Source organism: Muntiacus reevesi, chromosome X (genome assembly GCF_963930625.1).
Source record: "Muntiacus reevesi chromosome X, mMunRee1.1, whole genome shotgun sequence".
NCBI classification, from domain to species: domain Eukaryota; kingdom Metazoa; phylum Chordata; class Mammalia; order Artiodactyla; family Cervidae; genus Muntiacus; species Muntiacus reevesi.
In genome coordinates, this window is record NC_089271.1 from 17,307,103 (window position 1) to 17,331,275 (window position 24,173).

The following is a 24,173-nucleotide window of genomic DNA, read 5'->3' on the forward strand; positions in this document are numbered from 1 at the left end:
CAGCATTCTGTGCTCAACCCACAGTTTTTCCATCAGCCCACACTTTAAGATTTACATTTTGTTCAATTAATGGGAGAGAAAGAGCAGGTTCCATATTCATGAAAACAGAGGCCTGGACTTTGCTCAGTATATCCCCCCCCCCTCCCAGAAGCGGTGAGGGAGACTCTTGCACGATTAGAAACTTGAGAAAAAGAAAAAACAAAACAAAACAAACAAAAAAAAAAGAAACTCGAGAAAACAGCACAGAGTCCCAGTTGTAGCTTAAAGGATGACTGAAATAATGGTGTTTGGCTTGTTCAGAGAGTCCCATTACAGTAGTGGATCCAGAGGAAAGTGGACCAGGGGCTTCAGTGAGCACAGAGAAATTTGCCCCAGTGTCCAAAAGAAATCAACTGATTGGCCCTCCACAGTTATTAATACACAGGGTTCCTCAGGTGTAATTAGGATGGCAGTTTGTTTGGGGACCCCTGGGCACCTTTTGTCCTGATTGTCCTAAGAGCCTGACACCTGGGGCCTACACCTCGGAGGGCAGTCTCTTCTCCAGTGTGGGCCTTTGCAGACCAGACCTGGAGCAGGGGCAGCTTAGATGCCTGAGGGCAATCCCACTTGAGATGCCCCTCCTTTCCACAGTAATAACAAACCCATCTCTTTTCACCTGGGTCCCTCTGGGCATTTTTCTCAGGCTGTTTCAGAGCAGGTCTAACAGCCATTGTTGAGGCTTCAGTCACTTAGTCATTGTTGTTTTTATCAGAGGCTCAGTCACACATCTGGTAATGCAAGAAAGAATCATGTCTCAAATAGGCAGGATATGAACAGTATAGCTAGTGAGATCAGTAAGGTCTTAAGCCAAGTATTTAAGGTGAGAACTTCGTTAGGTGTGGCTCCATATCTCCTTAGGTCCTGTGACTTCGTCTGTTCTGTACCAGTCCCTATCTTTAAAGGAAATGATCTATTGGCATTGTACGTGAATTTCACCAAAGATGTATGTACATCCAGGGTGCATGGTGGGTCATGGTGATCCCTTGCAGGATTGAGAGATTCATGTTCTCTCTTAAGGAGTTTCCATGACTGGCACTAGAAGATCTGATCATTCTAGTTGAGCAGGTGTTTTTGCCATTGGGTCAGATCAGTGCATAGGGCAGATGCACAGTGCACACAAGAGAGAAAAATTGCTGCAAGTTTTGTCTTACTTTAAAATATGAATTTAGTTTATCAGAGCCTCTCTCAGACAGACCCGGAAGCCTTTAACAACTATTATTCGATTTCCTAAAGACAGTTTCGCAGCAGAACCACCTACAGAAACCAAGATGTTTTGTCTTTTGACTCTTACCCAGCTATTAATCTTAGAAAGTATGGTTAGATAGCATCATCAACTCAGTGGACATGAATCTGAGCTAACTAGGAGAGACTGAAAGACAGGGGAGCCTGGCTTGCTGCAGTCCTGAGTTAGAAAAAGAGTAGGAGACTTAGCGACTGATCAACAACAAGGCCATTAATCTTCATCATTGCGTGTGTTGAGCGAAGGTTGTTAAGTTGCAGCACCGGCAGGGTTGGATGCCCAGTAAGATTCGCTTTGCACGGTATCCTTCGTGCGTAGCTTAAGCTGGGTACGAAAACTAGTTCCAACCCCTGCCGCTCCTCCGCCTGAAAGTGTGACCTCACTTTCCCACGCAGGCGCCCTGGGGTCTACGGCGCCTCACCCGTCGGCGGCCTGATAACACAAGTATCGCTCAGCCGTGGCCTGTGGCTCCGACACCCAATGGCCGGCCGCCGTTCCCTCGGGTGGGCGGGGCACACCCTGGAAACCGTCCTGGTTGGCTTGAGGCCGGGCGCGGCGCATGACGTCGCTCTGTCGCGTCGCGCCGCCGTTAAGTGGAAGCGTCCGCTCAGGGCACCTGAAGGAGACTTGGATACACCTGGGCTGCACTCCTCGGCTCGTTGGAGGTTCGCAGCTGCAGCCACTGCCTGCGCTCCATGAGGAAGATGCTCGCCGCCGTCTCTCGCGTGTTGTCGGGCGTCGCCCAAAGCCGGTGAGGCGGCGTGAACGACTCGGGGTGGGCGCGAGGCTGGAGGACGGCAGAGGGCAGGGCGCGTGGGCTCCGTAGGCCGGGCCTCGTGCAGCCGCGGGCCTTTGTTCCGTTTCCACGTCTTGCGCTGTACTCCTGGTCGCGAGAGTAGCGATGGTTCGGCCTCTGGCGCCGACCCGGGGGAGGGGGCGGTTTACAAGGTCCGCGTGGCGGCCAGCCGCGGCTGCCGATGTCGGGCTAATTGAACCGCCCCGGAAGGGCGCGTTCGTTTACTACAGTCAGAAAAGGAGGCACTTGGGCTTCCTCGAGTGTACAGTTGACTGCCTCTTCCCGGCCCACTCATTTACAAACTTCGTAACTTTGTTTCTCTTGACCGGGAATCCGGAGACTGAGTGACTCGGTTCAGTCAAAAGTTTCATTTGCTTATCCTGTGACCTTGGGCAAGAGTTTTTTGGTTTTGTCCTTTCTGAAACATGTCGGTGCTCAGTTTCCTTATCTCTGAATGAAACAGGGTTGAGAGTACTTACCCCGTGGGGTGGCTGTGAGGCTTAAACGAGTGACAAGTATGCAGGCCTGTCCCTTTAGCGCTTGTTACATAGTAGTTGCTGTCTGTTACATATTGTTACTGGAGTGCCCAGTTTGGTGTACACCTGTTGATCACCAGTGCTGGTCTCTGGAGGATTCACGCAGGGTTAGTGTCCGCAGAAACACGCCTCCTACCGTTTCGTCTTCCTCAACCTTGAGCTTTTCTTGGCAGTCAGATCAGGAGCCCTCAAGCGGAACCCAGAGGGAGACGCTCTGGCCCTTACACACCTGCTCTTAGGGTAAAAGTAGCTGAAGGAAACAGCCGTGGTCCTTGGGAGGTTGAGGTTAGAGGTTCTTTGTGGCTCCGGGGTTTAGATATGCCTAGACTAAGCTTGGAGCACTTTGACCTCTAGGCACTGGTGGTAGTGTTACTTGGTATAACTTCAGCCAAGACTTGGAATTCTGGCTCTAGTAACTCTCCCAAGACTTTGTGGCAACTCTGCTTGGCATGGGAAGGGAGCTTGAAAAGGTAGAAAGGGTACCCCTCTAGGAATGCTATTGACTGACAGATACAAAGCTTGTAATGGATTAATCCTTAGTAGCATGTAAGTTGAAGGACAGCCAGGTTCCACTGTTCTTTATTTCTCCCTGTACACATGGCATACCCAACATTTATTGAGCTCTTCGTGTGTGCCTTGGCTAGTTAATGTCCATAGCATCTATTTTTAGTTGAATGTAGGTAACAGAAACGTGTTTTCAACATGACAGAGGTATATAATGTTATACATGTATATTTGTATATAAAATAATGCAGACCTAGTCCTGTATTACATTACATTTAAAGGACTACATTAAAAAAAGAAAAACTTTGATTGAATCGATGATTTTCTACAGGAAAATTCGTGAGTTTTCAAATTACTGTCACCTCTGTGTCCCTAAGAGCAGAGAGAAGTCATTGTTGAAAATCAGAGCCTCATTCCCTCAACTGTCCGAAGTACTCTTGGTTGGGTTTTTGTTTCCCAGCAATATGTTGGCAGATGGCAGTCCATGTTCACCTCAATAAAACTTTGGCCTTTTTAAAAATCATATGATACAACTCAAATCAAACAAATCAGATCTGGCTTACAATGATCTGCTAATGGGATAAAACAAGAATGGAGTATAACTTTATTTAGTCAGAAATTCTAATTGAGAGAAAAGATTATTATGGCAGCATTTGATTACTGTGCAGAGCATTTTTATCTCTTTAAGTAAAAATAATTTTTTAACTTTTTTGTTGAGGATGAGAGACAGTAAGGCGTTATGCTTCTTTGAGCTGCCCTTTTTGGCTGTTTTGCATGTTGTTGTTGTTGTTGTTGTTTTGGGTTGCCTACCCTTGTGCCATTCAGTATACTAAGGCCCAGAGACAAATATTTTAAGAATTCTCAATTAACCCTGGATTGTGGGTGAGCTGAAATTTTGTTTAATAGCTCCCACTTCCTGCAACAAAGCAAGTCAGCTAACCAGCATTTCTGTAAACAGTAGTAATCATGAAAGGTTCCCACAATGCTCAGTGCATTTTGGGCTCTTGGGTCCAGTGTGCTTTTTCATCTGTCAGGTTTCAGATGTGTTAGCACAGGCTACTTAGAGAGTTCAGAGTGTTTGGTTTAAAATCATCACAGACATTCTGTTTTTAACCTATTCCTTTTAATGCTAAAAAGATCATTGTTAGGTGAAGGAAAAAACACTTAAAACTCCTAGGTCATGGACTAGACACGTTTCTTGTTCCATGAACCGGTGTGGCAGATTCCCAGTATTCTGGGTTTAACACTTAAGTCAGCACATTGGATGTGAGTCCTATGAAGACAGACGACAGCCAGCTTGTTACTCAAGCATAAGTGACTCAAACGCGTTTAAGGAACTTATCGTTTAACAAAATGATTGCATGAAGTAGTAGTAATTTAATAAACCAAGTAGTAATTTAATTCATTGCCTCCTTTCAGCCAGTCCACCAGAACTTTCAGAAACTGAATGCTTGCACCTGCTACAGAAAGTTGAGTCTTTAAAATGAAAGCAGAGAGTCCAGTGTAACTGAAGTTACTTAAGGTGCTTAAGTACCTGTGATTTCATCTTCGAATGAGGTTGAGTTTTCAGAGTGCTTATTTCAGTGTTGTGCTAATTTCTGCTGTATAGCAAATTGACTTAAGTTATACACATATATACATACTTTTAAAATATTCTTTTCTAGTATGATTTATCCCAGGAGATTGAGTATTGTTCCCTGTGCTATCAAGTAGGATTTTGTTGGTTATCCAGTCTAAATGTCTTAGTTTGCATTTACTAATCTCAGACTTCCCAGTCCATCTATCTCCCTCCCCCCTGACAATCAGATGTCTGTTCTCTGTATCTGAGTTTATTTCTGTTTTGCAGATAGATTCATTTGTGTGATATTTTAGATTGCACATATAAATGCAATCATATGGTATTTGTCTCTCTTTTACTGACTTACTTCGCTTACTTCGATCATCCCTGTATAATTATAAGGGATTTGATTTAGGTCATACCTGAATGGTCTAGTGGTTTTCCCTACTTTCTTCAAGTCAAGTCAGAATTTTGCAATAAGGAGTTCATGATCTGAGCCACAGTCAGCTCCTGGTCTTGTTTTCGCTGCCTGTATAGAGCTTCTCCATCTTTGGCTGCAAAGAATGTAATCAGTCTGATTTCGGTATTGACCATCTGGTGATGTCCATGGGTAGAGTCATCTCGTGTTGCTGGAAGAGGTTGTTTGCTATGACCAGCGTGTTCTCTTGGTAAAACTATGTTAGCCTTTACCCTGCTTCATTTTGTACTCCAAAGCCAAAGTTGTCTGTTACTCCAGGTTTCTCTTGACTTCAACTTTTGCATTCCAGTGTCCTATGAAAAAAAGGACATAATTTTTCTTTTGGTGTTAGTTCTAGAAAATCTTGTAGGTCTTCATAGGTTTATTCCTTGGAATTTTAGTTTTTAAGAGATACTGTTATTATTATTTATTTTTGCATTCTCTTTCTGATATTTCATTTTTAGTGTAAAGAAATGGAACAGATTTCTGCATGTTAGTCTTGTATCTGCCTACCTTGCTGAATTTGGTTATCACTTAGTTTTTGCATGGAGTCTTTGGAGTTTTCTATATATAGTAGCATGTTATTTGCATATAACGGTCATTTTATCTCTTCCCTTTCAATTTGGATACCTTTTATTTCTTGTTCTTGTTAGATTGCTGTGGCTAGAACTTCCAATACTACATTGAAAAGAAGTGGTGAGAGTGACCATCCTTGTCTTGTTCCAGATTTTAGCAGGAAGGCTTTCAACTTTTCACCATTCAGTGTTAATATTGGCTATTAATAAATAGCTTTTACTATTTTGAAATATGTTCCCTGTATTTCCACTTTGGTAAGAGTTTTTATCATGAATGGATGTTGAATTTTTAAAAAATTGTTTAATTGGTGGAAAATTGCTTTATAGTGTGTTGGCTTCTGCTGCACGACAGCGTGAATCAGTCATATATCTATCCCTTCCCTCCCTCCCCTCCTCCCATCCCACCCCTTTAGGTCATCATAGAGTGCCAGGCTGGGCTCCCCATGTTATTTACAATTTCCCTCTATTTTACACATGGTTATGTATATACTTCAATGCTCCTTTCTGAAATTTGTCCCACCTTCACCTTCCCCCGCTGTGTCCACAAGTCCGTTCTCTACCGGGTTCATCAGTACCATTTTTCTAGATTTCATATATATGGAGTAATATACGATACTTGTTTTTGCTTTCTGACTTATTTATTCTTATTTTTTTTCTTGTTTTTCTTCCTGCTTTCTGACTTATTTCTTCACTCTGTATAAGAGACTCTAGGGGCGGTTTGAATTTTGTTGGATGCTTTTTCTGCACCTATTGACATGATCATGTGGTTTCTGACTTTTACTAATGTGGTGTATTACATTGATTGCATATGTTGAACCATCCTTATGAACCTGGGATTCACCACTTGTGATGGTGTACGATTTTTTTATGTGTTGTTGGATTTGGTTTGCTAATAAATTGAGAATTTTGGTGTCTATATTCATCAGACATACTGGCCTGTAATTTTATTTTTTGATGATGTCTTTGTATGATTTTGGTATCAGGGTGATGGTGGCTTCCTAGAATGTGCTTGGAGGTGTTCCCTCCTATTCAGTCTTTTGGAAGAGTTTGAGAAAATTCCCAAGTTTCTCAATTTTTTGTGTATCTGGCAGAAGTTTTATTACATTGAAAAAGGACAGAGAAAGTTTCTGACAGAGACACATAGACATCAGAAGAGGGAACAGAGAGTGCCCCTTCTTGATAGCCTTAGCAAGGCCTTATATATTTTTACCAGACCCACTCCCACAACATACATCTTAAATTAACAAGATTAGAACTAACAATAGAAAGGTCTTACCAGCCCCACCAGGGCTTCCCTGATGGCTCAGAGGTTAAAGCATCTGCCTGCAATGCAGGAGTCCCGGGTTTGATTCCTGGGTCGGGAAGATTCCTCTGGAGAAGAAACTTGCAACCCAGTATTCTTGCCTGGAGAATCCCATGGACGGAGGAGCCTGGTGGGCTACAGTCCACGGGGTCGCAAAGAGTCCGAGAGGACTGCGTGACCTAACTTTCACTTTCACCAGCCGCACTCCCACATAAAATAAGATGAGTAGAAAGTTCCTGTTACCAGGAGAAACATGTTCTTGAGCAAGATGCATTGCTATTATATGAAACATGCCCTTGAGCAAGCCACAGAAGCAAGTAGAAGTATTTGGTTTGTCACTTCCTTAGGTGCAAAACAAGATGAATTTGCTGCACGACCCCCCTCACACACACACACTTCTTTGCCTCAGAATCTGGGTTGTAGGTAAGGCATTCCGTCTGAGAGCTTTCTCTTGCTGGGTAGAGCAGTGGCTTTTGGGGATGATGAAGTTGAGAGAAAAACAGCACAGTGAAACCACTTGAACTTTTTATTTGTACTTCCAGGGTCAGATATTCGAAGCTTACAATATGGCAGCTTTGTGGAAATTGCCTTGTATTTTCACCTGTGAGAATAACCGCTATGGGATGGGAACATCTGTGGAGAGAGCAGCAGCCAGCACTGATTACTACAAGAGAGGCGACTTTATTCCTGGGCTGAGGGTAAGGACACCTGTGGTAGAGCTGGAGCGGCACTCTTGGCCCGATGGCTCACATCAAAGGAAGGGTTCTATTTTCTTAGTGGATGAACAGGTCATAGGAAAAGAAAACTATTTTAGGCACTTGGAGTTACGCTCTCCCCTTTCTATCTTTGAGCTTTTATGAAGTATAGTTGATTTACACTGTGGCGTTGAAATCTTTCCTACTTATTGGCAGGTAGATGGAATGGATATCCTGTGTGTCCGGGAGGCCACAAAATTTGCAGCTGCCTATTGTAGATCTGGAAAGGTAAGATTTTTTTTGGCCTCTAAGCTAGAGATTTCTAATGTCATTTATGTGTCTTAAAGTTGGAAGAAGCGCCTCCTGTGTCCATTGTGGCGATTTAGGGGTAGCTGCTAATTGAGGTGTATAAGATAGAAGCAGGATCCACTTGAGTCAGTCGGGTCCCTTTATAAATAACATGGTCTTGGTAGCTCACATCCTAGGAAACATTCCATGTTTCCCCCATTTGGGGTAAATCTTTTCTTCCAGTGTTCCCTCAGCATTCTGCCTCTGTCTTTGTTGTGACAATCTATTTTGCCTTTTGGTTCATTATGTGCCTCCACACCACCCCCAACCCCACCTTAATGATAAGCCCCTTGAGTGAAGAGATTAGGGACTCCCACAGTGCCCAGCACAGAACTGTGCTTAGATAATAGGCATTCAGTATAAGTTTGTTTTCTATAGATTAATGTTTAAATTATGTATTCTTATTGTTTCAGTCCTAAGGATCTTGACCTTTCCAGTTACAGCAGTGGAGGGAGAAGGGAACAGTGAGATGGGCCTAAAAAGAGTCTTACCTGCTGTTTGAACTGGTGGGAGGATGTTTTCCCCAAATCACTGTTCCACAGTCCAGAAAGCAGGCCCCTAAGATAATAAGTCCCTCTTAAAACTAGGGAGGATGAAAGATGCTGTAAATAGGTATTAGAAATGAGAAGAGATAACTGAATCAGTCAACTTAGAAGAAATTCTTGCCAACTCAGATCTGATCAGAGTAGTTGATAGGGTGTATATTTGAGGCTATGCCCATTGTCTCACCACTGGGTTCTGTTTTAGGGGCCTATACTGATGGAGCTGCAGACTTACCGTTACCATGGACACAGCATGAGCGATCCTGGAGTGAGGTAGGGTAAAGGAAAAACAGTGTGTGGTGTCCAAAGTAGATGGGCTTAGAGCGGTACTACTTACATGAAAAAGCAAGAGCATTTCAAAATGTACTTTTGAATCCAGACACCAGTTGGCTTCATGCATTGATTTAGTAGTTCAGTCTGAGCCTGAAAACAGTGCTTTAAGTTGGTTCCAATCTAGAAAGCATTCTGGAAACTTCTACACTATGTATTGTGTACATGTTAACATGAGTACCAATAAAAAAACAATTGTAGGGATGAATTGTTACCTAAAGCAGGTCTGATGGTAACAGTAGTATACTTGGGAGCATTTACCTTTTGTAGGCATTACCTCAAATGCTCCCAGGGCATATCCCTCCATTTGAAAATGTTCTTCTGGCTGGTATGGTGCAAGACCAAGTAGCAGAAGGGATATTCCACGTGTTGAAATAAATGAGTCAAAAAAAAATAGTGACAAAAGTCCTAACTCCAACATGAAATGCTGCAGTCCTGGAGTGTGGCATAATTAACGAGTAGATTTAGACAAAGTAAGCCGTAAGAAGTCTTTAAGAGTGTAGGCTGAAGGTCTAAGGGAAAATGTTATAAAGAATGAATTTTATGGGAAAAAGTACTTTGTGTAATTCTGCTGTTTAAAAAACAATGGTAGAGCATTTCTTTTAGTATTATTTCAGATAATGTAGGACAAGGATCAACTATACATTCAAAATTGGAAAACCTCCTCTCCAGGTTTTTGCCAGTCATGCTGCTCTGGGGTCTTTGAAAGGAAAGGCACACTTTTTTCCGGGTTAGCATTCTCCTGCCTCCAAGGTTACAGCTATCACCCCAGAAAACCATCTCCCCTGGCTTCACCCACTTAGAGCCTCCATCACTAACTTCATGCCCTACATCTAGATTAAAGAAGCAGACAGCACCTGGGCTCCTGTTGTCAGAATGCCAGAGCAGCCCAGAGAATTGCCACTGTAGAGTTTAGACAGAGCAGCTCTTACAGAATGTTAGGATGCGTTCTTGTATTTTGAAGTATAATTCTGCCCTTCCTCCGGAGATGTAAGTATTGATGTGGTGCTGTGTTTCAGAGACCATCTGCTCTACTGGAACTGTTCTTACTTGTCACTCTGGTTCCCTCCCCAGTTACCAGACCCGAGAAGAGATTCAGGAAGTTAGAAGTAAGAGTGACCCTATCATGCTCCTCAAGGACAGGATGGTGAACAGCAGTCTCTCCAGTGTTGAAGAATTAAAGGTACACTTACTTGAAGGGTTTTCACAGTTGCCTCTCTCAAATTTCGAGCAGTTTTTCTCTACACAAAAAGCTGCCACTCCTAGGTGAACTAGGTAAGTAAAAGGGAAAATACACACGGTATTCTCACAGGGCATTCCTCAGTCATATTGATGAAGCTTTTACACTCCAATAGCACAGTTCTTTCCTGTAAATACACTTGAGGTTTTTAAATGTTCCTCGCCAGGGTGTAGGTTTCTGTCTTTACTTCAGAGTATTTCTTTCTAGATCGTTGTTACTTTTACCATAATAGCACCTTAAGTACACTTCTAGTACTAGTAGAAGAGTCGAACTACTTGGTACCTAAGAGGTGTATCTTCAAACAAATCTCTTGAACTGTAATCTGATTTTTAGGAAATTGATATGGAAGTGAGAAAAGAAATTGAGAATGCTGCTCAGTTCGCTACTGCTGATCGGGAACCGCCTTTGGAAGAGGTCGGCTATCACATCTACTGCAACGACCCACCTTTTGAAGTCCGGGGTGCAAACCAGTGGATCAAGTTTAAGTCCATCAGTTAAGGCGAGATACACACACCTTCAGGGGGTTCTTTGGCAGCAAGTGTAAGGAATGCTTTGTGTTCTCAACTTTGTCAAGGAGGAAAACCCATAGAGAGAAGGCGTGTAGATTGGGATAGTGTTTGCATGTGGTTTGTACAGTGTTGCATTAAAAGAGGTGATCACACACATAAGGTTATTTTAGTTCTATAGGCCTAAAATAGGTCATAGTTTGCTTAACCCTCCAAATTATTTCTTTAAAATAGTCCTATTTGACTTAGTTGTATACTAGTTTTAACACATACGTTTAGTTACTAAGGGCTTCCCTTGTGGTTCAGCTGGTGAAGAATCTGCCTGCAATGTAGGAGACCCCGGTTCGATTCCTGGGTCGGGAAGATCCCCTGGAGAAAGGAAAGGCTACCCACTCCAGTATTCTTGGACTTCCCTTGTGGCTCAGCTGGTAAAGAATCCGCCTGCAATGCAGGAGACCTGGGTTCAATCCCTGGGTTGGGAAGATGCCTTGGGGAAAGGAAAGGCTACCCACTCCAGTATTCTGGCCTGGAGAATTCCATGGACTGTATAGTCCATGGGGTCTCAAAGAGTTGGACACGAGTGAGCGACTTTCATTGTAACTCAGTTACTAAGAGGAAAAACGATTCCTTGTATGCCTGTCCAACCCTGCCACCACCTTGTGGGGGGATCAGTGTCCTGTCCCTCGCAGTGGCCAGCAGCTCACTAGTGTACCCTAATGTGCACACACACCCCTGTTAGTGTGCACGTCGGTGCTGAAGCCTGTTCACACTGAACCATCATTTCTCCTTAGTAAAACACGATTATTTATTATAATTTGGCAGGGGTGGAAGGACAATTCCATGTTTAATTATAACTACCTAAGGTAATGTTTGCGAAGAAAATGTTATTCTGTTCTTCAAATGTTCTCAAAAATTGCTTTATTGAGACTAGACAGCTTCCCTGTCCAGTTGCAAAAGAACTTTCAGTTCTCGTTTATAAGTGAACCTTGACTCAAACATGGATCAATAAGCCAAAGCCACTGTGAGAGTACTCATTAGATGTTAATATCAGCAAGCACAGACATTTATTTTTTGTTTCAAATTCAGAGTTTATGACTTGAGCCTAACCAACTTCTCTTTTTCACTAAGATAGCAGTAATTTATTTGTAACATGCTTTATGCTCTCATTTTTCCTTTAGTCTAAGAACTGTTAGCACTTCTGCATTGTTGCTTTGCACAAAGTTAAAATGACGCATATTTTTTCCTTCAACTGTTATTGTGATTGTGATTTAATTTTATATATTTTCTCCTCTCTGACTAAACATAAGGTTCACTGTACCCAGTAGGTACTTACTGAATGTACAAGGACAAAGTATGTTAGGCATTCCATGAACACCTGGAGGTTTTTTTTTAATGTCTTTTTTAAAAAGTTTACTTATTTACTTGGCTGTGTCAGGCCTTTGTTCCATCATGTGGGATCTTCCGTTGCGGCATGTGGGCTTAGTTGCTCTTTGGCACATGGGAATCTTAGTTCCCCAACCAGGGATCAAACCTGCAATGCCTGCATTGTAAGGCAGATTCTTAACCCCTGGACCCACCAGGAAAGTCCTGTATCTGGAGTTTTATGGTTAACGTATCCCTGCCACTGAATCTTGCTTCCCTTCATTTCCCCATTCCCAATCTGTTTCATTTCTTACACTTTGATGAGCTGGCTAAGAAAGTCAATTTTCAAAAACTTTCACAAGCTCCTTACTCCAGAATAAAAGCAGATTATGTCTTCACCATCTTAATAAGAAGCTACAACAAAACAGTTCCAGGTTTAAATGCAGACTAGATATGGATCAGCTAAGGTCGAGTACATTGCTCTCTGGGTCTCCAAGCCTCCAAGGGTGGGAGGGAAGAGGGACCCCAAAGTGCCAAGTGCTCCTTGCAAGACCCACCCTCCCCTTCCAACACTTACAGCCTCACCGTCACCCTCTGCCTTAAAGACTTTGTTGTTGTTGTTCGGTCACTAAGTCATATGTGACTCTTTGCGACCCATGGACTACAGCACACCAGGCCTCCCTGTCCTTCACTAGCTCTTGGAGTGATAGCAAAAAATTGCTTTTATTTGATATTCTATATTTGATGAGTCGTTATTGTCATATATTTCTTTATTTTTTATTTTTATTATTTTTAAATAAAATGTTTTATTGGAGAAAAATAGAACCATCACGTACACAGGGAAAAGAGCACAAAAATTCAACTGATACAGAACTGAAAGTCACAACTACCCAATGTTGTTTGCGGTTAGTTTTCAATTTCTTAAATGGCTTCCCTCAATTTTTTAAGTAGTCTTGTCAATTTTTTTCAGCTGAAATACCATCAAGTTTACAAAAAATTAAGAGCCTCAGCAAAGGGACCAGCTTTTAAGATAACAAAGGTGACACTACGAGTCTCCTAATAGGACCAATTCTACCGACAAATTCCTGAGGCACATAACTACTGAGTCTGTTAGAACAGTAGCTCAGAGACCATCAGGGATTAGTTAGAACACTGACTCAGATGGTCCAGTATGCAGAGAGGGTAAACAAAAAAGCTGCATTTCCCTGTCAGATGAGTTCGTGTAAGAAAACCAAGGAGGTGCTAAGAAAATACAGGCAATGGCTGCTCAAAATAATTCAGAAGGCATTCTAAATACCACATATTATTAGACAACAGTGTGTAAAGTGATGCAATTAGAAAACAGGCAACTTAAAAGAAACATGGTCACAGGTCTTTGAGAACTCAAGAAAACAGTCAACAGCAAACACAAGACCTGAAAGTCTTCTCAGCTGAGGGGTGAAAGTGAAAGTGAAAGTGAAGTCACTCAGTCGTATCTGACTCTTTGCAACCCCGTGGACTGTAGCCCACCAGGCTCCTCCGTCCATGGGATTCTCCAGGCAAGAATACTGGAGTGGGTTGCCATTTCCTTCTCCAGATACATTTCTTTAATTCTTTAAACATGTTGTTGTTGTTCAGTTGCTCAGTTGTGTCTGACTCTTTGCGACCCCATGGACTGCAGCATGCCAGGCTTCCCTGTCCATCACCAACTCCCTTTTGCTTTGGCTCCATCTCTTCATTCTCTCTGGAGTTATTTCTCCACTATTACCCAGTAGCATATTGGGCATCTACCAACCTGGGGAGTTCATCTTTCAGTTTCCTACCCTTTCACCTTTTCATACTATGGAAAGACCACAGCAGGGCTTATATCCTCATGCCCTCTCTCTGTTTTGGGTTGAATCGTGTCCCCCTGAAATTTCATGTGTTGAAGTCCTGACCCCTGGTATATCAAATGTGACCATATTTGGAAATAAGGTCTTTAAAGAGACAGTTAGGTTAAAATAATGCCTTTAGGGCAGGCCTCTACCCCAGTAAGGCTCCTGTCTTTATAAAAAGAGGCAGAGACACCAGAGGAGCCATCATGTGAAGAGGCAGCAAGAGTGGCCATCCACAAGCCACGGAGAGGCCTCAGGAGAAACCAACTCTGCCAGCGCCTTGAGCTTGGACTTCCAGACTCCAGAACTGTGAGAAAATATATTTCTGTTGTTTAAGCCACCCACTCTGTCGTACCTTGTTATGGCAGCCCTAGCAAAATAATACACCCTCCATGTCTTGTGTCTGAAGCCAAGAATCCCGAGTCACCTCTCTTTACTCCAGTTCTCAAACTCACATGGCTTCTAACCCAGTGTTTTCAAACCACATACTGGAACCCAGTAATGGGCTGTGAAGTCAATTTATTGACTTTCAAACAGGATACTAAAAATTAAATAGAAGAAAACAGTGTGGAGATTTCTTAAAAAACTGGAAATAGAACTGCCATATGACCCAGCAATACCGCTTCTGGGCATACACACTGAGGAAACCCGATCTGAAAGAGACACGTGCACCCCAATGTTCATCGCAGCACTGTTTATAATAGCCAGGACATGGAAGTAACCTAGATGCTCATCAGCAGAGGAATGGATAAGGAAGCTATGGTACATATACACAGTGGAATATTACTCAGCCGTTAAAAAGAATTCATTTGAATGAGTTCTAATGAGATGGATGAAACTGGAGCCCACTATACAGAGTGAAGTAAGCCAGAAAGATAAAGAACATTACAGTATACTAACACATATATATGGAATTTAGAAAGATGGTAACGATAACCGTATATGGTTTTTTTTTTTTAAATAAAATTGACAAACCATTAGCAAGACTGATTAAGAAACAAAGGGAGAAGAACCAAATTAATAAAATTAGAAATGAAAATGGAGACCACAACAGACAACACTGAACTACTAAGGATCATAATAGCCTACTCCCAGTAGCTCTATGCCAATAAAAATGGACAATTTGGAAGAAATGGACGAATTCTTAAAAAAGTATAACTTTCCAAAACTGAACCAGAAAGAAATAGAAGATCTTAACAGACCCATCACAAGCAAGGAAACCAAAACTGTAATCAGAAATCTTCCAGCAAACAAAAGCCCAGGACCAGATGGCTTCACAGCTGAATTCTACCAAAAATTTAAAGGAGAGCTGACAGCTATCTTACTCAAAGTCTTCCAGAAAATTGCAGAAGAAGGTAAACTTCCAAACTCATTCTATGAGGCCACCGTCACCCTAATTCCAAAACCAGACAAAGATGCCACAAAAAAAGAAAACTACAGGCCAATATCACTGATGAACATAGATGCAAAAATCCTTAACAAAGTTCTAGCAAACAGAATCCAACAACATAATAAATATTTCTTGAATGAATGAATGATTATAAAATCGTCTAAAATGATGGCAATAGAGTCATGTTTTTTTCAGTATTATCAAATGTAAGTAGTTGATAATGCACAGTTTAGTGCAACCTCTAAAACCACTAGTCCACGTTTTTGTACTACCTGTGAATTTAAAGCAGTTTTAGGGCTGTGCACTGGAAGTCCTGAGGTGTGTCTGATCTGCAAATCGGGAAGCCCTAACCTCCTCCTCCCATGGCTGCTGGGCCCTAACAGCTTTCCCAGGCTCCTCTGGGTGAATAACACCAACATTTAATTCAAAAACCAACATCCAGAGCATTTAAGTGACTGAAACAGTTTTGATGGTCATTGAAAACACAAATCAAAACCATTTTGATAGGCTGTTAGCCTATTTAAAAATAGTTTTCTCACTGTTTTTTATTCTTTCACATAATCTTTGCTGAATTTTCTTATCTTTGAATTCACTAACTTAAAAATCTCACCTTTGGAAGGCATTAAAATGAACAACATTGTTATTTCTGTCTCAATCACGTTTTCTCCTACTTTCCACCCTACCTGTCTAACTGCAGGATACAGAAGACTTGAGAACAGAGCTCAAATAATCTAGATTTTTATTCGTGTTTTCTTCCCTCCTTGTTCACTGGCCTCTCACAGTTTTATTCATTCTTTTCACTATTTAATAAATATTGACTGAATTCCCATTATGCATCAGCTACTGTAGGAGATTCTGGAGTGGTAGAAAAGTTAGGCAGTTGTCCTCTGCCCTTGAGGACCTGCTGATGGTGGGAAGAAGATACAAACAAGTAATTAAAATGCAAAAGTTAAGCACTATAATTAAGATCTGCCAAAACCACTTGAAAAAATATGTACTCGATTAATTTACACTGTAATTTACTAAGCAAATAAATCTTATAAGTTGATTATCACAATATTTCCTTTTAGTCATTTTTTTGCCCCCTAATTTCTTGCGTTGGAATACCATCCACTGAAATTTTCCTGGAACTACAACTGCAGGATTTTCTATTTCTTGTGTTCGAGTGCCGTCATGTGGAACATTTATGTAATTGCACATCATCTTTTTATTCCCATTTCTTATGTTAGAGTGCCATCATATGGAACTTTTATATAATTGCAGTGCGTCCGCTTTTTTCATTCTTATGTTAGAGTGCCATCATGTGGAATTTTTATGTAATTGCATGGTGTCCCTTTTTTTTTCATTTCTTATGTTAGAGTGCCATCTTTTGGAATTTTCATGTAACTGCAAAATGGATTCTCTGTGGTTTTTATTTCTTTGTTACAGTGCCGTCAATTGGTTTTATTACATAGCTGCAAAGAGTTGAACATAACTTGGTGACTAAGCAACACATATTTTTCTTACTTATCTTAAAGAGTGTCACCAGGTAGAGTTTTCATGTAATTGTACACAGGTATGTTTTTCCTGTTATTCTGGTTAGAATGTCACTCGTTTTTTTCCCCCTGCAATTGCAGGTTAGATTCTTCATGTTTCTAAGGTTAGCGTGTCCCCCAACGGAATTACTGTTTTTCTTATTACAGAACTTGGTTTTCTTATTACAGGTATCGCCTGTTTTCTGAAAATTATTACTCCATTGTGTTTTATGAAAGAGCTAGTAGGTCCTTCATAAAAGAGGCTATTGAAAAGAATAGCTAATTTTCAGTAATCAAAAGAAATCTGAAGAGGATTTTTGCTTTCACAAAAGAAAAAATAGAGCCATTACAGACTGTATTGATGTTGGTCTTTTGTTACAGTTAAGTGGCATTATTGAAACTTCTAGAAATCTGGAATTCTCTTTACCCCATTTCTGTTTACAAAATGTTTTACAGGAACTTTGCTTTCAGATAGTGGGGTAAACCTGTAATAGGAAAAAAAAAATGTGATCTGCACTCACATGATAATTCCACCAGGTGGCACCCCAGATCACCATGGTGTGGAAATACCATGTAATTGCAAAACAAGTTGCTTATTACTCAGGTTAGGGTGCCACCCAGTATAATTCTCCTGCAATTGTATAATAGATGTGCTTTCAATTTCTTATGTTAAAGTGTCCCTTGCAGGATTACCCAGCAGTTGCAGAAAGAAAAAAGTTTTTATATACCTGTGAAAGAGTTCCACCTGGTGGAATTGTTCCTTGTTATAAAGTACACTGGTGGTCCTCCACTGAGACATCTGAATCACCTGGAGAATTTCTTAAAACAAAAGTTTCATGTCCCATCCCCAGAGTTTCTTATTCAGGAGGTTTGGGGTGGGGTGTGGGGATTTGCATTTCCAATAAGCTTTCCAGTTTATGCTGATGCTAATTATCTGAGACTGCCCTTTGAAAACTGCTGAGCTACCTACTGCTTAAATCTTAGTTTCACACATAACTGAGAATTTTTTTCCTGTATAATTTCTAGAATTGTTTCAGTTCCAAAGAGCTGTAAGGATTGGAAACCTTTGCTCTCCTGAATCTTTCCAAAGAACTTAGGATACCTGTTGATTAGATCTACCAGTTGCTTTTGATATCAGTTTCTGCAAACTTACCTAAGCCACATCACAATGTGCAGTGAATTCCGTTTGTTTTCTGTATCCCTCAGTCCAGTACCACAGGCTCTCCCTACATATCTGTTGGGTGAATGAACAAACATGGGCCTTCAGCATTGCCAGGTTGTTAGGATAAATATGGCAGCTTTCCACAGTTTAAATAGGACACTTAGTTTCCTTGTCTGCAGCTTCACTATCATGCTACAATGAAAGAAGCTGCAGACAGAAATCTGTCAAAATCACTTATTCACATGCAAGCACAAACCCTGCCCTACAGCCTGTGCCTAGAAGCAGCCAAGGGCCTGCTCTGTCCTTTCAGGCACCATGACAAGCTTCTCCCTGAAGCGTTAAATCAAGGCAGAGACAGCAGAGTCTCCGTAAGAGGTGAACATGGACCACTATTCCAGAGCTCTTATCCCTCTGACTTGTCAGATGCTTATCCTGTGTGCATGCAAGGAGTGAGTCCCTCATTATCTTTGTAGCCAGTCACATGTTTTGAACACCACCCATTTCACCAATTAAAAAGTTTTCCTTATATTTGTTTGGTGAACTAAAAAGCTCTGGTGCAGATGGAGATGGGATCTTTGCAGGTCCTCTACAATATGGAATCCCTATCAGGGTTCTTCTGATGTTAACGAGCTAACCTGCAGCATGGCTGCCTGATTAGGGTGCATCACAGGTTAACTGACTGCCCCTTTGGTAGAAAAGACTAATGTTAATTTATAGACATCGATACCACTTCATTTACATTGGATTCTGTGAAAGTAAATTGCAGACAGTATAAATCCTGGAAACCAGAAAGGTTTTTTTTTCCATGCGTTTATTTACTCACTCTTTGTTAAAAGTCTTAATACATGGGAATGTAGGCTAAACATTGGGAATTCTGAGTTCTGGTCTCAGCTAGGCCACCAGCTAGCTGTGTTATCTCAGGCAAATTCCTTAACCTTGCTCGGCCATTTTTCATTTGGGAACAGGAGGCCCGAACTAGCCATTACTAAAGCGACCGCTAACTCTAAAATGTCAAGATACCATTCTTTTGGAAAATGTCAGGACTGATTTGCAATTCCAGCTATCCTCCAGCCTTTGTCAGCTCCAGTGAGGATTAAACCCTGATATCCCCAAGCATGTATGTAGTGAATTAACTTCTCTCTTGTACGCCTAATATAACAGTTCTGTATTCTCTCTGGCAGGAGGGAAAAGATAGTCCCTGCCATCATCTGTGTTCTGTGGTCCAGATGAGGAACCTGGCGTGAGAAAGCCTTGCAAAGCCCTCTGAAGATCATCCAGCACAGAGCACCCAATGGGGTGCCACAGATGAGCTACGGGGATGCCAAGATAGAATGATCTGCTTGCCATCGCTGCAGGCTGGCACTCCTGTGGAGGCCCAGGTTGCTGTGACAGCTGCCTGGCCCGTTGATTCCAATGAGCTGAGTAAGGAGCACTGTTTTCTCCCTGTGCTGCAACATGAAGAGAGTGATAAGCACTTCTCTACCGTAGAACGAACTCCAAAATGTGCAATTTAGGCCCCGGGAATCATGGTCCTTACCCTAAAAGACGCCCCGTGGAGACGTGAGTCAGAGCGTGCCAAGCAGCTGAGGGGGAGGGTGGGCACACGTCAGTGGGAACGCGCCTCACTCAGTGGGGGGCCCAGTTCCCACACTCTTGTCACTGCAGAAGACAGCTGTCTGTCTCAGTACAAAACTTGGCGCCACTCAACAAGCCATTAGTGTCTCCTGTGGCTCAGGAATCCAGAAGCAGCTGAGCTGGGGGATTGGGGCTCAGGGTCTCTGGTGAGACTGTGGGCCAGGCCGCAGTCATGTGAGCCGGGAGGGGCCATCCCCAGGTCCCCGGCTGGGCTGTGGGTGCCCCGTGGGCCTCCCTGCAAGGCTGCTAGGGGGGCAGCTGGCTGCTCCCAGGGCTAGTGTGACCCAGCAGATGGGAAAAAGCCTAGTGCTTTTATGACCCTGTCTCAGCAGTGACAGATCACTGCCTCTTGCCAGGGTGCGGGAGGAGGACCCCAGGGTGTGAGTGCCAGGGGGTGGCGCCATTGGGCCAGCCTGGGGGCCGCTGCACCTGCCTCTGCAGACTCCATGCTGCGGGGCAGCCGCCTAGGGAGCCAGGCACATCACGGTGATGCCGTCCTCTGGTGGGAAGGGAAGGGAAGTCTGGGTGCCCTGTGCTCTCTCCAAGTCCTCTACCTTGCCCCTCCTTCAGTATTCTTCTCTCCAGCAGAATCCACCGTTTTCTCCCCTTGCCAGCCAGACCTCCCAACCTAGACCGACCCCTGCCTTCTCGTTCCCTTTTCCCCCCCGCCTTTCTTTCTTCCCTCCACTTTCTTTTTCTTCCTCATTCTCTCTTATTCATTCATTGTCCAGAAAGCACAGGAGGATTTAATTTTCAAAATGATTACAAGGAACAAGTCCAAGAAGAACGATGAAAACCAAAGTACTCTGGCCCTTTGAGACTCGAGGTTTTCTCTCTGAAAAGACACCTACTTGGGCTGCCAAAAGACACTATTCTTTCGGGGCAGAGGCCTCAAAGCTGCCAAAAGGAGCAAATAGCTCTCCCCAGTGAACTCTTCTATTTAAGGCACGGAGGCTCATCTGGGGGAAACGCTGAGATTTGGGAAACCTTGCCTCCCCATGGGGAGTGAGCCACCTCCAGGGAAGGATTCACGGGGACCCTTCGGTGAGGTGGTCCTGCACTGTGGTCTGTTGCCTTGAGAAAAGTGCCAACGTCCTTGAAATCCAGGCACTTTGGAAACTTCTCAGAGCGTCGTGGTCTCATAACGTGAGACGGCTGAATACAGCTCACATAGACAAGGATTTAAAGTGTTTGAACTTCTCCCCCATCAAGCCGCGTCGCCATCACCTGGGAGACTCCAAGTCAGCCGCGCCCAGAAGTCCCGGATGTGAAGCCCCTCGGGGCAGGACCACCAAGTCCGAGGAGGGAGGCTGGGGCATTGAATTAAAGGACCACTGGTTTGACAAAAGCAGGAGTCGAAAGTACACGTTGGGACTCTGCCATTAATGGAGTAAAACAGCCGGGAGACACCAGCAGGTAAGAGAAAAAGTAAGGAGATGTGACATGCTGAAATTTTCTAGGTACGAACAAATACCTAGAACATTTGGGGGTTGGCATTCTTTCCCTTGCCTCTGCCTGTCCCCCCTCGCCTCCACACTTTCCGCTCTATCCCGCCTGCTCAGGCACCAGCTCACTAACAGGAACCAGCCCTGTTTGAGTCTGGGCGGGTCGGGGGTCGGGTGAGAAAGGGATCATTTCCTTAACCACGTTTTGGAGCCAAAGGCTTTTAAAGGAGCCGCTGGCTGTGAAGCATTGCTCGAGTACGCCACTAGGGGTCGCCAGCAAGTTGCTCTCAAGCCTATCATTGCCAGCTTTTTAAAACAACTGTTTTATTTATTTAAAAAAAATTTTTTTTTTTTTTTTTTACTAGTTGGAGGCTAATTACTTCACAACATTTCAGTGGGTTGTGGGAGGGGGAATCGGGATGGGGAATACATGTAACTCCATGGCTGATTCATGTCAATGTAAAACAACTGTTTTTTAAGCATCCTCTTTAGAATCCTTAAGTGTAATTCACAGGTAATAATACCTAACTTCACACGTAAGTTTTAGATTTTTTAAAGACTATAATACAACCAAGAAATCAGAACAGTATGTTATAAACTATGTATGCTTAAGCAACTACATTAGAGTCACGACGGAGTGGTTGGATGTTTGCTCCTGATCGCTGTGACTGTGGCACCTGCGTGTATAGACCAAAGTGGGGTGTTAAATCAGGGGCTTGAATACCACTAGCAGCATTGCCGCTGGTGACAGGACTTTTCTGCAGTGGTAAACAACTCATGAACAACCTGGGAAAAAGCAAGTTATCAGCACAGCCCTCAAATTTACTTACTAGATACTTTTGTATTCCTGGAAAGTCCATTCAAAAGCTATTCTTTATTTTTCTGTGGAATGGCGATAGGATCTAAGTCCAGATATTGCACGCAGGGTTTAGATGCAGGACTCCACCTACATAAATGTCCAGAGGAACATTTGAGAGTCACGTGAGAAGTAGACAACGTTGCCATTGCACAGGGTGTCAGCAGTCTACGTTCACGGGTACCCCCACCTCATTGTCACAGCAAACCCTCACCCACAGAGATGCCCACTGTGAGCCAGAGAGGACAGTGCAGCTCCCATTGAGAATCACTGGAAAGAGGAGCAAAGGCAAGAGAGGAGAGACTAAGGAATGTACTTGTAGGCTCAAGATGGGCCAAGGACCACAGTCTTCTGGCAGATGCAGCAACATGGGGCCCACGCGGGCTAGGGTGCACATGCGTCGTGTTGTCTGTTAGGGTGGCAGGGAAACAGCATTCACCCTTGGGGTCAACAAAATATTTAAATATCTAGAGATCCTTTTTAAAAATTTCTACCTGTTTATTGCTGCCAACCCATCTACCCCAGAGATGTGTGTGCTCTGGTGTGTGGCCCCATGGTTTGTAACCCACCAGGCTCCTGTGTCCATGGAATTTTCCAGGCAAGAATATTGGAGTGGACTGCCATTTCCTTCTCCTAAAAATCTTTTTAAAAAATAGATGTAATGTTCTTTTTTGGCCCCAAGTGTATTTCTGAGAATGAATCTAATGCTTCCCAAGGGGCAAAGTAGGATTATGAATCAGATCCCTGAAATGTTTGCATGTTGTTGGACCCAGAAATTTCACCTCAAGAAATTTGGTCCTTAAAAATAATAACAATAATTTGGAAGAGGTGATAGTTAGAGTATACTCAATCATTGTTTATAATTGTAAAAACAGAAAACCAGATAGTTGGGCAACAATGAGAGATCAGTGGAATAAGTTACAGCTACAGTGGAATATTAGGAGTTAAAAATCAGGTTGTTAAAATTAGAAATGAAAATGGAGAGATCACAACAGACAACACTGAAATACAAAGGATCATAAGAGACTACTACCAGCAGCTCTATGCCAATAAAATGGACAACTTGGAAGAAATGGACAAATTCTTAGAAAAGTATAACTTTCCAAAACTGAACCAGAATGAAATAGAAGATCTTAACAGACCCATCACAAGCAAGGAAATCGAAACTGTAATCAGAAATCTTCCAGCAAACAAAAGCCCAGGACCAGATGGCTTCACAGCTGAATTCTACCAAAAATTTAGCGAGGAGCTAACACCTATCTTACTCAAACTCTTCCAGAAAGTTGCAGAAGAAGGTAAACTTCCAAACTCATTCTATGAGGCCACCATCACCCTAATTTCAAAACCAGACAAAGATGCCACAAGAAAAGAAAACTACAGGCCAATATCACTGATGAACATAGATGCACAATTCCTTAACAAAGTTCTAGCAAAGAGAATCCAACAACATATTAAAAAAATCATACACCATGACCAAGTGGGCTTTATCCAGGAATGCAAGGATTCTTTAATATCCACAAATCAATGTAATACACCACATTAACAAAGTGAAAAATAAAAGCCATACGATTATCTCAATAGATGCAGAGAAAGCCTTTGACAAAATTCAACACCCATTATGATTAAAACGCTCCAGAAAGCAGGAATAGAAGGAACATACCTCAACATAATAAAAGCTGTATATGACAAACACACAGCAAGCATTACCCTCAATAGTGAAAAATTGAAAGCATTTCCCCTGAAATCAGGAACAAGACAAGGGTGCCCAGTCTCACCACTACTATTCAACATAGTGTTGGAAGTTTTGGCCACAGCAATCAGAGCAGAAAAAGAGGTAAATGCAATCCAGATAGGAAAAGAAGAAGTGAAACTCTCGCTGTTTGCAGATGACATGATCCTCTACATAGAAAACCCTAAAGACTCTTCCAGAAAATTACTAGAGCTAATCAGCGAAGATAGTAAAGTTGCAGGATATAAAATTAACACACAGAAATCCCTTGCATTCCTATACACTAACAATGAGAAAACAGAAAGAGAAATTAAGGAAACAATACCATTCACCATTGCAACAAAAAGAATAAAATACTTAGGCGTATGTCTACCTAAAGAAACAAAAGACCTATCCATAGAAAACTATAAAACACTGATGAAAGAAATCAAAGGGGACACAAACAGATGGAGAAATATACTGTGCTCAAGGACTGGAAGAATCAATATTGTCAAAATGGCTATACTACCCAACCAATCTATAGATTCAATGCAATCCCCATCAAGCTACCAACGGTAT

General features: G+C 42.5%; 1 protein-coding gene across 1 annotated transcript; it reads left to right on the forward strand.

The window, feature by feature from the left end:
• Positions 1-1,838: 1,838 nt before the first annotated feature.
• On the forward strand, positions 1,839-11,498 carry LOC136154344 (pyruvate dehydrogenase E1 component subunit alpha, somatic form, mitochondrial-like). Its single transcript, XM_065916658.1, has 6 exons — positions 1,839-2,030; positions 7,551-7,706; positions 7,920-7,991; positions 8,799-8,866; positions 9,998-10,106; positions 10,497-11,498. Exons 1-6 carry the CDS (start codon positions 1,839-1,841, stop codon positions 10,659-10,661), a joined length of 762 nt encoding a protein of 253 aa, XP_065772730.1. The 3' UTR covers positions 10,662-11,498.
• The last annotated feature ends 12,675 nt before the right edge of the window (positions 11,499-24,173 follow it).